Source organism: Pseudophryne corroboree, chromosome 3 (assembly GCF_028390025.1).
Source record: "Pseudophryne corroboree isolate aPseCor3 chromosome 3, aPseCor3.hap2, whole genome shotgun sequence".
Taxonomy (NCBI): Eukaryota; Metazoa; Chordata; class Amphibia; order Anura; family Myobatrachidae; genus Pseudophryne; species Pseudophryne corroboree.
The window spans coordinates 708,896,441-708,909,107 of record NC_086446.1 but is presented as its reverse complement, the minus strand read 5'-3'; the positions used below and the strand labels follow the sequence as shown (position 1 = coordinate 708,909,107).

The 12,667-nt window shown below is 46.6% G+C and overlaps 1 protein-coding gene across 2 annotated transcripts in view; it reads left to right on the top strand.

Annotated features, from left to right (window-relative positions):
- The window catches only part of LOC135056662 (alpha-2-macroglobulin-like), a 644,880-nt gene that overhangs the window by 120,838 nt on the left and 511,375 nt on the right, over window positions 1-12,667 (top strand). For both annotated transcript variants that reach the window (XM_063962106.1, XM_063962105.1), the window contains exon 5: window positions 9,008-9,028. In XM_063962106.1, the coding sequence (XP_063818176.1) occupies window positions 9,008-9,028 (21 nt within the window). The remainder of the gene's footprint in view (window positions 1-9,007; window positions 9,029-12,667) is intronic.

Below are 12,667 nucleotides of genomic sequence, written 5' to 3'. Positions count from 1 at the left end.
AAGCAGCATGACAGGTGCGTGCAGGGTGGCGCAGAGCTGATAAATGCAGTGAGGGGTGGGGGGGACAGACAGGCTAGGCGGCTAGCGTCACAGGCTACCAGCAGACAGGTCTGGGTGCCGGCGCTACCGTGCTTCAGTTTGACAGGCGCATCCGGCAGCATCAGTACAGAAGCAGGGATGCAGAGGCAGGGAAGGCGCCACTCCAGCCTAGCACCTCCCTGCACTGCATTCCTCTGCTGAGCGGGTAGCGCCATACCTGGCTATACATACTGTATTATGAAACTGCATTCAGTAGAAGTTGTGTATCTAGATGGCACTAGTGCCCAGCCTCATGAATAATTGAAATGACAAGCAAAGACTAAGGTTTTTTTTTTTTTTTGCAAACCATCAGGTGTTATGCACACCAGTGCCTGCAGGAATGTACTGGTGTTTGAACTGTTATACACACCAGTGCCTGCAGGAATGTACTGGTGTCTGAACAGAGAGGGATGCAAAACAAATGAACTCACAGACAGACTGGGAAATATGACATAACGTACACAGAAGGTGATAGGGTAACAAAACCAACACAGAGTGAACAGAGAAGCCCAGAGGCTAAGAAACTGGGTGTCTCCCTAGTATTAGAAATGCTCAGATGGAAAAAGCAAGATGTTGTGTTTTAATACGTAGAGAACCCGAAATGCTGTTGCTAAGGGCAACAGCAAAACCCTAAAGGGTTACCAACGGGTGTGGCAGTAAACTCCTTGGTCAGAGATGGAATAATAGACACAAGGAGAGTCTCTACAATCCTAATTCTCACTTGCAGGGCCCAGGTTCAGCTTACTGCCACTAAACTGACACATGGACGCCCTGCACAGTGAGAGAGGATTATGCAGGCAGGTCTGAAAGTACAGCCACAAACCTGCTGGGTTCACAGAATAGCAAAAGAACCTCAGCAGGCTAAACGACTGACTCCAGTCTTACTGCTAGGTCTGGATTGGCAGAGTGTAGTACCAAATGCCCAGGCCTATTTGCAGTAAGCAACAACAAAATACAAAGCTACACAGTACTGGCTAACTTTCAGGAACTGACTAACCAACAAAGATTCAGCAGCATCTGCTTAACCTGAGAAGAGGCCTTATAAAGCAGGTGCTGTCCACGCCCCCCTCAGACCTCACAGACTGTGAGCACAAAAACCAGCACCGGATCCCATGCCTGTAACCACTGCACAGCAAAAGACCCGAACCGGAGTATCAGCTGCGCTCAGGTTACTCCGCTAGCACTTGTCTCCCGGTTGCCATGACGACGTGGCAGCATAGGGCAGGAGACCCTAACAGTACCCCCCCTCTGACGAGGGGTCAAAGAACCCCTACCACCGGGTTTATCGGGGAACTGCGAGAAGAAAGAGCGTATCAGTCTGGGGGCATGAAGATCACAACTGCGCACCCACGACCGCTCCTCCGGGCCATACCCCTTCCAGTGCACCAAAAATGACAGCCGACCCCGAACCATCTTGGAGTCAAGAATCCTTTCAACAACAAACTCCCTCTGGCCACGTATCAGAAGAGGGGAAGGTCTTCCTCTGGAAGAAGGATTACTAATCGCCCATTTTAAAAGGGAACAATGAAATGTTTTATTGATACCCAAAGAACGGGGCAGATCTAACTGAAATGCCACCGGATTGATAACCCTGGTGATCTTATAAGGGCCGATGAACCGGGGGCCTAACTTATGAGATGGCTGTTTCAACTTCAAATTCTTGGTAGACAACCAGACGAAGTCTCCTAATTTGAAGCTGCAGGGTCTTTTCCGCTTATCAAAAACCCTTTTGGTCACTAATGACACAGACACAAGGGCTTTCTTCACTTTCCTCCAAATACCTCTAAGGACCGAAACGACAGAGGAACCACCAGGCGTGGAGTCCAGGGGGTCAAAAGAATTGGCCTTAGGATGATGCCCATACACACAAAGGAAGGGAGTGATCCCTGTAGCAGAGTGAGCCGCGTTGTTATAGGCAAACTCCGCCATTGACAGATGAGCAACCCAGTCAGTCTGACACTTGGAGACATAACACCTGAGGAACTGCTCCAAGGTCTGGTTCACCCTTTCAGTCTGCCCATTAGACTGCGGATGGTAGCCTGACGACAAGCTGACAGAAATCTGGAGATCGGAACAAAATGCCCTCCAGAATTTGGCCACAAACTGGGATCCGCGGTCAGAGACCACATCAAGTGGCAACCCGTGGAGGCGCACAACATGCAGCATAAATAATTCAGACAGGCGCCTGGCCGATGGCAGCCCAACCAGTGGAACGAAGTGCGCCATCTTCGAAAACCTGTCAACGACAACCCAGATGGCTGTCATCCCAGAGGATTTGGGCAAGTCCACAACAAAATCCATTGAAATGTGGGTCCATGGCTTAGATGGAATAGAGAGTGGATGTAATGGGCCAACAGGAACCCCTCTAGGAGTCTTATTTCGGGCACAGATGTCACATGCCCGAACCCACTGATCCACATCCTTAGCCACCGAGGGCCACCACACCGCTCCCTAGATAGCAACTCCCGAGTTCTGGCAATACCCGGGTGACCTGCCGACTTCTTGGCATGGAATTCCAGGAACACTCGCTGTCTTAACCTAGGAGGCACAAACAAAAGACCTACCGGAAGGTCTGGAGGAGCCTGCTCCTGTGCTCTAAGGACTAATGACAAGAGGTCCTGGGTAATGCCCACTTTAATACATGATGGGGAAACAATGGGCAACGGCTCCTCGGTGGTCTCCTGGATTGGAGCAAAACTCCGCGAGAGCGCATCAGCCTTGATGTTTTTTGACCCAGGGCGATATGTTATCAAAAAATTAAAGCGAGCAAAAAACAAAGCCCATCGTGCCTGCCTGGCATTGAGACGCTTCGCTGACTCTAAATATGCCAAATTCTTATGGTCGGTGAGATTTGAGACCACAAACTTAGCCCCCTCAAGCCAGTGTCTCCACTCCTCGAGTGCATCCTTAATAGCCAACAATTCCCGGTTACCCACGTCATAATTCATCTCGGCAGGCGAAAATTTACGGGAAAAGTAAGCACAGGGATGAAGGCGATTATCAGACACTCCCATCTGAGAGAGCACTGCCCCAATACCCATCTCAGAGGCATCCACCTCCACCACAAAAGGACGCTCTGGATCTGGGTGTCGCAGCACCTTGGCCGAGACAAATGCCCTTTTGAGACGGGCAAAAGCCGCTTTGGCCTCACGAGACCAGTGAGCAACATCCGCCCCTTTCTTAGTGAGTGCCACCAAGGGCGCCACTATAGACGAAAATCCAGCGATAAATCGTCTATAAAAATTTGCAAAGCCCAGGAAACGCTGAAGCGCCTTCAAACTAGTGGGCTGCACCCAATCCAGGACTGCCTGTACCTTGGAACCCTCCATTTGGAAACCTTCTGGGGAGATAATATATCCTAGAAATGCGATTTGCTGAACTTCAAATTCGCACTTCTCCAGCTTCGCCCCAAGCCGGTGGTCTCTGAGTTTCTGGAGGACTAAGCGTACATGCTTCCGATGTTCCTCCAGGGAATGGGAGAAGATTAGGATGTCATCTAAGTATACAACTAAGAATCTATCCAAATATTCCCTGAGCACATCGTTCATGAAATCCTGGAAGACTGCAGGGGCATTACAGAGCCCAAAAGGCATCACCAAATATTCATAATGCCCTGAGTGGGTATTAAAGGCAGTCTTCCATTCATCCCCCTCTCTTATTCGGATTAGATTGTACGCACCGCGTAGGTCAATCTTAGAAAAAATGGTGGCAGTACGAAGCTGGTCAAACAAGACCGAAATGAGAGGCAGTGGGTATGAGTTTTTAATCGTGATACGGTTCAATTCCCTGAAGTCGATGCAGGGTCGCAATGAACCGTCCTTTTTACCCACGAAGAAGAATCCCGACCCAACTGGAGACTGTGAAGGTCTGATAAATCCTTTAGCCAAGTTCTCCTGAATGTACTCTGCCATAGCCTGAGTCTCAGGACATGACAGGGAGTACAACCTGCTCTTGGGAAGCTTAGCATTCGGCAACAAATCAATGGCACAGTCATAGGGGCGATGGGGAGGTAGTACCTCTGCAACTTTTTTGGAGAACACGTCCGCAAAATCTGCATAACACCCTGGCAATCCTGGCAAACTTAGCTGCGAGAGCCTGACTGGAAGGCTCAAGCAACTCCTGAAACAATCAGTACCCCAACTAAGAATCTCCCCAGAGACCCAGTCAAATTGAGGATTGTGGGCCCTTAACCAGGGTAACCCCAACACCAATGGGGCAAAAGTACAGACAGTCACATAAAAGGACAATTTTTCAGAGTGTGTGGCTCCAATAAACAAAGAAATCTGGCTAGTGCAAGAGGTAATTTTACCCTGGGATAATGGTTCCCCGTTTAACCCACAAATCTCAATTTCCGACGCCAAGGGTACTAAGGAAACAGAGTGTTTCAGGGCGAATTGGCGGTCCATAAAAACCCCGTCGGCCCCACTGTCCACAAAGGCCTCAGTCTTGACAGTTTGACCGAGGATCTTCAAGGTCACCGGAATGATAAAAGTCTTCTTGGGAAATTCTGACTTCTGGCCTGACAGGATATTTCCCATCACCCTCAGGCCCTGAAGTTTTCCGGCTTTTCTGGGCATGATACTACCACATGACCCTTATTCCCACAGTACAAACACAACCCCTGCTGTCTCCTCCGCGTCTTCTCACGCGAGGAGAGGCGGGTAGCCCCAATCTGCATAGGCTCCTCGGAAAATTCCTCAGAGTCTGAGGTTCCCTTGGGAAAGAAGGAAACCTCGGTCTCCCTTTCAAGCCTATGCTCTCTCAGCCGTCTATCCACCCGGATGGATAACTGCATGAGCTGATCCAAGCTATCAGGCAAGGGATATTGTACCAGTTGGTCTTTTATCTGGTTAGAAAGACCTCTTCGGTACTGGTGTCTCAGGGCTGGGTCATTCCACTGGGTATCATGGGCCAACCTCCGAAACTCCGTACAGTAAACCTCAACTAGCCTTCGCCCTTGCTTAAGGATCGAAATCTGAGCCTCGGCTGAGGCCGTCTTGTCAGGGTCATCATACAACATGCCCAGTGCCGTAAAAAAAGCATCAACACTTTTAAGCGACGGACAGTCAGGCTGCATCCCATATGCCCAGACCTGTGGGTCTCCTTGTAGCAAGGAAATCACTATGCCCACACGCTGAATCTCTGACCCAGAAGACTGAGGCCTAAGCTGGAAATATAACTTGCAGCTCTCCTTGAAACAAAAGAACTGCGAGCGATCTCCAGAAAAACGATCCGGAAGATTTACTTTCGGCTCCTTAACCCCTGAAGGTGCTGCTGCTGCGGGAGCTCCGCCAGCGGCCTGGGATGTGTGCATTTTAATGGACAAATCATTAAATTGACGAGTCAGGACCTGCACCTGATCGACCACCTGTTGCAACGTATTTTGAGGGGTATGCTCCATATTCCCACAAAATTTCAACAGGAGTATTGAGCTGCTGAATATGTTATGCACACCAGTGCCTGCAGGAATGTACTGGTGTTTGAACTGTTATACACACCAGTGCCTGCAGGAATGTACTGGTGTCTGAACAGAGAGGGATGCAAAACAAATGAACTCACAGACAGACTGGGAAATATGACATAACGTACACAGAAGGTGATAGGGTAACAAAACAACACAGAGTGAACAGAGAAGCCCAGAGGCTAAGAAACTGGGTGTCTCCCTAGTATTAGAAATGCTCAGATGGAAAAAGCAAGATGTTGTGTTTTAATACGTAGAGAACCCGAAATGCTGTTGCTAAGGGCAACAGCAAAACCCTAAAGGGTTACCAACGGGTGTGGCAGTAAACTCCTTGGTCAGAGATGGAATAATAGACACAAGGAGAGTCTCCACAATCCTAATTCTCACTTGCAGGGCCCAGGTTCAGCTTACTGCCACTAAACTGACACATGGACGCCCTGCACAGTGAGAGAGGATTATGCAGGCAGGTCTGAAAGTACAGCCACAAACCTGCTGGGTTCACAGAATAGCAAAAGAACCTCAGCAGGCTAAACGACTGACTCCAGTCTTACTGCTAGGTCTGGATTGGCAGAGTGTAGTACCAAATGCCCAGGCCTATTTGCAGTAAGCAACAACAAAATACAAAGCTACACAGTACTGGCTAACTTTCAGGAACTGACTAACCAACAAAGATTCAGCAGCATCTGCTTAACCTGAGAAGAGGCCTTATAAAGCAGGTGCTGTCCACGCCCCCCTCAGACCTCACAGACTGTGAGCACAAAAACCAGCACCGGATCCCATGCCTGTAACCACTGCACAGCAAAAGACCCGAACCGGAGTATCAGCTGCGCTCAGGTTACTCCGCTAGCACTTGTCTCCCGGTTGCCATGACGACGTGGCAGCACAGGGCAGGAGACCCTAACATCAGGTTGTAAAACCCAGTGCTTCTGATTGTGTCTATGCCCGATATTTAAAAGGGCAATGCTTTTACTAGCCATATCTAGCTAGTATAAGCATTGCCCTTTTAAATATCAGGCATAAACCTGATCAGAAGCACCAGGCTTTACAAACCGACTCTTTGTAATTAAACCCATAAGCGCTGCATAGCAATGCCTTAAAAAAATATAGATCAAATGAGTGACTAGTTTGTTGTAGATTGCAACATAACTACTGGTTGAAGCTCTTTTTTTGCTGTAAAAGACACGTATCTCCTCTCCTATTGTAACATAATGGAGGGTGAGTAGGGACTATTAAAGTTTAGATTTATTCTATATAGTAAGTGAAGTTCACCTCTTCCTAAAAGTCCCAATGTGTCCAAATCAATGGAATAATCCACAGTTCTTCTCCAGGGTGACTACAATTTGCCCAGCAGAAGGTGTGTTTTTAGCTCGTGAAAATATGCCCCAGTTCTGCAAAGACATTTCGCTGTTGTCAATGTTGTGAATATGCCCAAAATCTCCAATTATAATAGAACCTCCAGTGTGTGAGTGAAAGTAAGAATGGAACAATGGAGATGGAAACACAGGATGTAAAAACAAAATTATTTATTGGGACAAGAGACAATAAAAATGGTTCGAGGTCGTTTAACAATTCAACAAGAAATGGAATATTACAATTCTGGGACACAAAGGTCTTCCTGGCTACAGAAGCTTAGCAGTTCTATAATAGGGACCTTATTTGACAAAGGGCGGGATGTACTAAAGTGAAAATGCGGTAAAACCCCCGTGTTCTGGGGGTTTTACTGCATTTTCATATGTACTAAGACCCGGCCACCAGGTTTTCGCCGCCAAGGGATGAAAAGATGGCGATACCCTATAGAAGCCTATGGGCTTCTTTCGCACCTGCCGCCGAACTCCGCACCCGCCGACCAGCGTCGCACCCGCTGACCCACCCTCACCTCTCTCCTGGCAGGTTTCTGGTGCAGCAGCACGATCTCCCGCCTCCTTCTCCCCCGCAGCACAGCCATTTGTCCTTCCAGCTGCAGGGGGGAGAAGGAGGAGCCTGGGGACTCTCAGCAAACGTCACCTCCCAGCCCCGTCGCGGGGGGTCTCTGTCACCTCCTTGCGATGTTAATCGCATATGTTAGTACATATGTGATCAGCATCACTGCGGTGGGCGGTGATGTATTTTAATACATCCCGCCCTTATAGAGAAATAAAAGGATTACCTGTATGGCAGAAACCTGCAACATTTTTTAAACAAATAAAAAAAATAGCAATAGTTGTGACAGCCTGTTTATTGTAATGAACAAGGCAGGGAGGGGGATGTGAAAAATAAAAACATCTCAAATACATTTTAATGATTATATCAATAGCAAAATTGAAAATGAGCTGCAAATCATCCTATTCTCCAATAGGATGAAAAATGTGTACTGTATAATAACTCAACATCTGTCTGAAATGAAAACATAATTGCTGATCACGTAAGCATCTTATACCGCTTTCAGAAAGCAAATGTTGGGTCGCATCCAGGAATTGGAAACGGGTCCTTCCCGGGTGTGACCCAGCATTGGACCCTGAGAACTGTCTTCCCGACCCAGCAATATGCCAGGTCGGGTTGCCATCGAGGGCCACGGCGGCATAGGGGGCAGGTGCAGAGGCGGCACCGCACAGCCTATCTCTATGCTGTGAACGGCGACCCGGGAAACCCGTTCACACTGCACCTGACCCGGTAGTAACCCGGGAATAACCCTTCTTTATTCCCGGGTTGAATTACCGGGTCAGGCAACCCGGGATTTCGGGAGTGACCCTTTCACACCGCACAGTGACCCGTGTCAACCCAGCAATATACCGGGTCGATACCGGGTTATTTGTGCGGTGTGAAAGAGGTATTATACTGCTGGGTTTAGATAGCGCAGATACAGTATAACTGGGCACTTTTAACTTCAGAGCTGTACAGTATATGAGATGTATATAATGCAATTACAGTACAGGTTGAGTATCCCTTATCCAAAATGCTTGGGACCAGAGGTATTTTGGATATGGGATTTTTCCGTATTTTGGAATAATTGCATACCATAATGAGATATCATGGTGATGGGACCCAAGTCTAAGCACAGAATGCATTTATGTTTCATATACACCTTATACACACAGCCTGAAGGTCATTTTAGGCAATATTTTTAATAACTTTGTGCATTAAACAAAGTTTGCGTACATGCACACAATTCATTTATATTTCATATACACCAAATACACACAGCCTGAAGGTCTTTAAATACAATATTTTTAATAACGTTGTGTATTAAACAAAGTTTGTGTACATTGAGGCATCAGAAAACAAAGGTTTCACTATCTCAGTCTCACTCAAAAAATTCAGTATTTCGGAATATTCCGTATTTCAGAATATTTGGATATCGGATACTCAACCTGTATATCATAAATAATACTGTATACTGTTTACTGAACTTCTTGTATCCAATAACGCAATAATTAATTAGTTCCTAAATATTTTGCACTTCACTATGTTTTTTTTTCTCTTGCTTTTTAGTATGCAACGGTTGAGCTAAAGGTGAGTATGACACAAACACTCTCTGTAAATTATTTTGTTTTAAATGAACCACCTACAGTAAGCAGATTAAAGAACAAAGTTACCGGATATTATTTAATATTGTTATGTCCATAAAAACAATAGTACATGTATATTTCATTTTATGTTTATTGATGTTGGGTATAATATGCTGGCGGTCAGAATACCAGCCGCGGCATCCTGATGATTGGAATGCCGACGGGAGGGGGGGTAGGTATACTTACCTTCCCCCAATGGCCCTTTAACCTTAACCCTCCCTACCTGTAGCCTAAACCTAACCCCCCTTCCCACAACCTAAGCCTATTCTCGCCTCCCCGCAGCCTAACCCTAACCCTCCCCTCGCAGCCTTAACCTAACCTCCCCCCCGCTCCCGCAGCTTACCTCTCCGGCGGCCCAGTGGAAGATCATTCGGGATTCCGTCGGTCGGGATCCCGGCGCCCTTATTGGGATGCCAGTGCCGCCATTCCAATACATGTCGGGATTCTGGTGTCGGCATTTTAAAGGCCAGGATCCCGACCGTATCCCATTTATTGTTTTATTTTTATTTTCTGTATATTTTAATATGTTAAATTTAAAGATGTGCGGTGAACACTGTTCAGGTTTTGTGTTTTGATTTCGGATCTGGATCTCCACTCGTGTTTTGGATCTGGATTGGTTTTGCCAGAACCACCCTTTAGGGTTTTGGTTTTGGATCTGAATGATTTTTGAAAAAAACACAAAAACAGCTAAAATCACAGAATTTGGGGGTAATTTTAAACAGGACATGCACAGTTTAATAAACCCATAATTTCAGCGACAGGTGGTCCCCCTGGAAAAAGCTCACCAAGTTCTCAGAATCATAGCTAGCTACAAACATACCACCTCCTTCTTTGATGACTTTTCACATTATGAGAAGAGGCAAGAGGAAGAGGACAGTGTCAAGAAGGTGGAACGGAAAGGACTTCAACCAAGCAAATATATAATTACCACATTACTGGACAAACTGAAAAACTAGAGGCCAAAGCCTCCAAATTTGTACCCCCTTCTCCATTTTCAGGGATTAAGATAATCTTGGATTTAATGCTGGGATGCAAATAAACTGGTGTATACCCAGGGCCGGCAACAGAAATCTTGGGGCCCGGTACACTGATTTCTATGGGGCCCCACCCATAACCACCCTCGAGCCCCCCTCCTCATCCCCTCCTCCAAACATCCCTCTTCTGCATGTACATACAGTATAAGGTAGAGCTATAGATCATATATAAAATCTGTTTTTAAGATGTATATTAATGTGTTTGTATATAATATATAAAAAATGTTTTATATAAATGTATAATGGCATAAAATGTGTACCAAAGAATGTGCAGGGTCTTTAAAAGAAAATTTGGCCTATCTTACCCTACAGACGTCTTCTCGTACCCCGAAGAGATGGTTCAGCACTGCAGATCTCACTTGCACGCTCTCTGTGGGACAGTCTGACTGCCCTCAGGTAGATGTGCTCATTCCAGAGGCTCCTCTCAGTAATGAACTGTGCCCGATGGAATGCACAGTTTCCATGCTATGCGGGGGTCCGCTGTGTTGGGATCGTGCTGCAATACAGGTGTTGGTGCTGTCACTACAGTGGCTCCCTCCTCTGTGCCTGGGTCCTGCTGCCAGACAGGTAACTGTTGCTGCTCCTTTCAACAGTGCTGCTCCTCGGTGGCACCAAGCAGTACTAGCACAGAGAAGGGCATGGTACTGTGTACAGTATACATAATAACACTGTAATCAGAGTATATCAGATCACTGTAATGGACTGGGCATAATTATTATTCATATTTTTACCAGGCAGGTAGTTGTGTGACTTGTAGTGCTGCTACCTGTGGGTATAACTTGGTGCATAGTGTGCACCAAGTTATACTCACATGTAGCTGCACCACAAGTCACACAGCAACTTGCCTGATAATAATAATTCCCCTTCCATTACAATAATCTGATATACTCGGTTCTGTCCTAGTCTGTTTGTGTGTTACATAGGCCATAGTGTGCACCGAGTTATAGCCACATGTAGCAGCACCATAAGTCACACAGCAACCTGCCTGGCAAAAATAATGCCCCTCCGAATACAGTGTTATTATGTACACTCTGCACAGCACCGCATCATCCTTCTCTGTACTAGTACTGCTTGCCGCCGAGGAGCAGCACTGTTGAAAGGAGTATGAGTAGTTAGAGCTCGGGATAACACTGCAGCGCTGGGCATGGTGCTGTGCGGCAGCAGCAAGTGACGGGGAACGGCCGGTGCATCACAGCGTAATGACGTCAGCATCATCACACCGGGACTGGACCAAGTGAGACTGTAACGGGGGAAGGGGTGTTTGCGGTTTGGTGATTAATTAAAGTTAATTAGCGGCCGAGTGGAGCAGTCCATTTAGAAATCATCAACAGGTGCTGCGGCTCCGTTTTTTTGTGTCCCTGATGCTTGGGGCCCCTCTGACCTTTGGGGCCCGGTACAGGTGTCCCCTTTGACCCCCCCTGTCGCCGGGCCTGTGTATACCACAGGATCAAGATTGGATATTTTCCCCTCCATGGAGTCTGGAGACTTATTTTGTGAAAATCTCGTGGGTTTCTTCTTTTCCATTTTTTTTATTGCATTTTTATTTACATACATATTTTGTGACAGATGCCTTATTTTTGTTATTCACAGCTCCCAGTTATACGCATGTGAGCATACTTGTGTGTCACAGTTACACGCATGTGTGTCTTGTTTATTTTTTGCATATTTAATTTTAAATAAAGCAGCCCCTTAGATGTTTTAGCAGCCCCTCCTGAGCCCCCACAGCAGCCCCGGATGGGGCAAGTTGAGTTTGGGTGGGTTGTACAGTACTAAGCAGGACTGTGCAGTGAATTTTTTGTTATTGAGCCCCTGCCCTAGTGGTGCTTACCACTCCACAGTTGAAAATCATTTCATACTATAAGTAGGACTGTGGGAGGAAGCAATGCTAATCTCTGTGCCCACAGCATGCCTCAGCCTGACAAGCCAGACATCTTCCTGGCTGTGAGACACCATGAGACTCCATACTGGGCCTTATGCAGTAACTGTTTGTGCCTCACAGTAACTGCATAAGGCCCAGTATGCTGGCCCATCTAGTGCTGCAGTGCAATGGAAAGCTGATGCAATGCAAGATCACTGAAACTCTGTTCTTCTCACACCGCGAGGTCTTGCGATAACCCTACACAGCCCTTAGGAAAAGAACCCTGTACAACAAATGCGCATCTTGTAAATAAATCCCAAAATGTGCAACATCAATAATAAATCAAAATTAAGGTTGACTAATTGGAGCCATTCATTTAAGTGAGTCCCTAACATGAAATAATTGAGAAGAACCTCTCTCTAATGCTCCGGCAGAAAATCTCTCTTTTACCTCTCTGGCAGTTGTGCTGGATTATGATTCTGTCTCTTCTGAGTCACACTGACTTTGGCCACAAATGTGGTCTCTCCCCACTTTATTAAAAAACACTTAGTCAAAATAGCAATTTCCATTTCCACCTTTGCGGCTATGTTTTCACAAATCTGTGATGTTGAAACTTGTTTCATATCTGCTCTAGGCTTTAATTTAAACCTAGGATCAAGTACAGCGTCATCCCTGGAATTATACGGCAGCA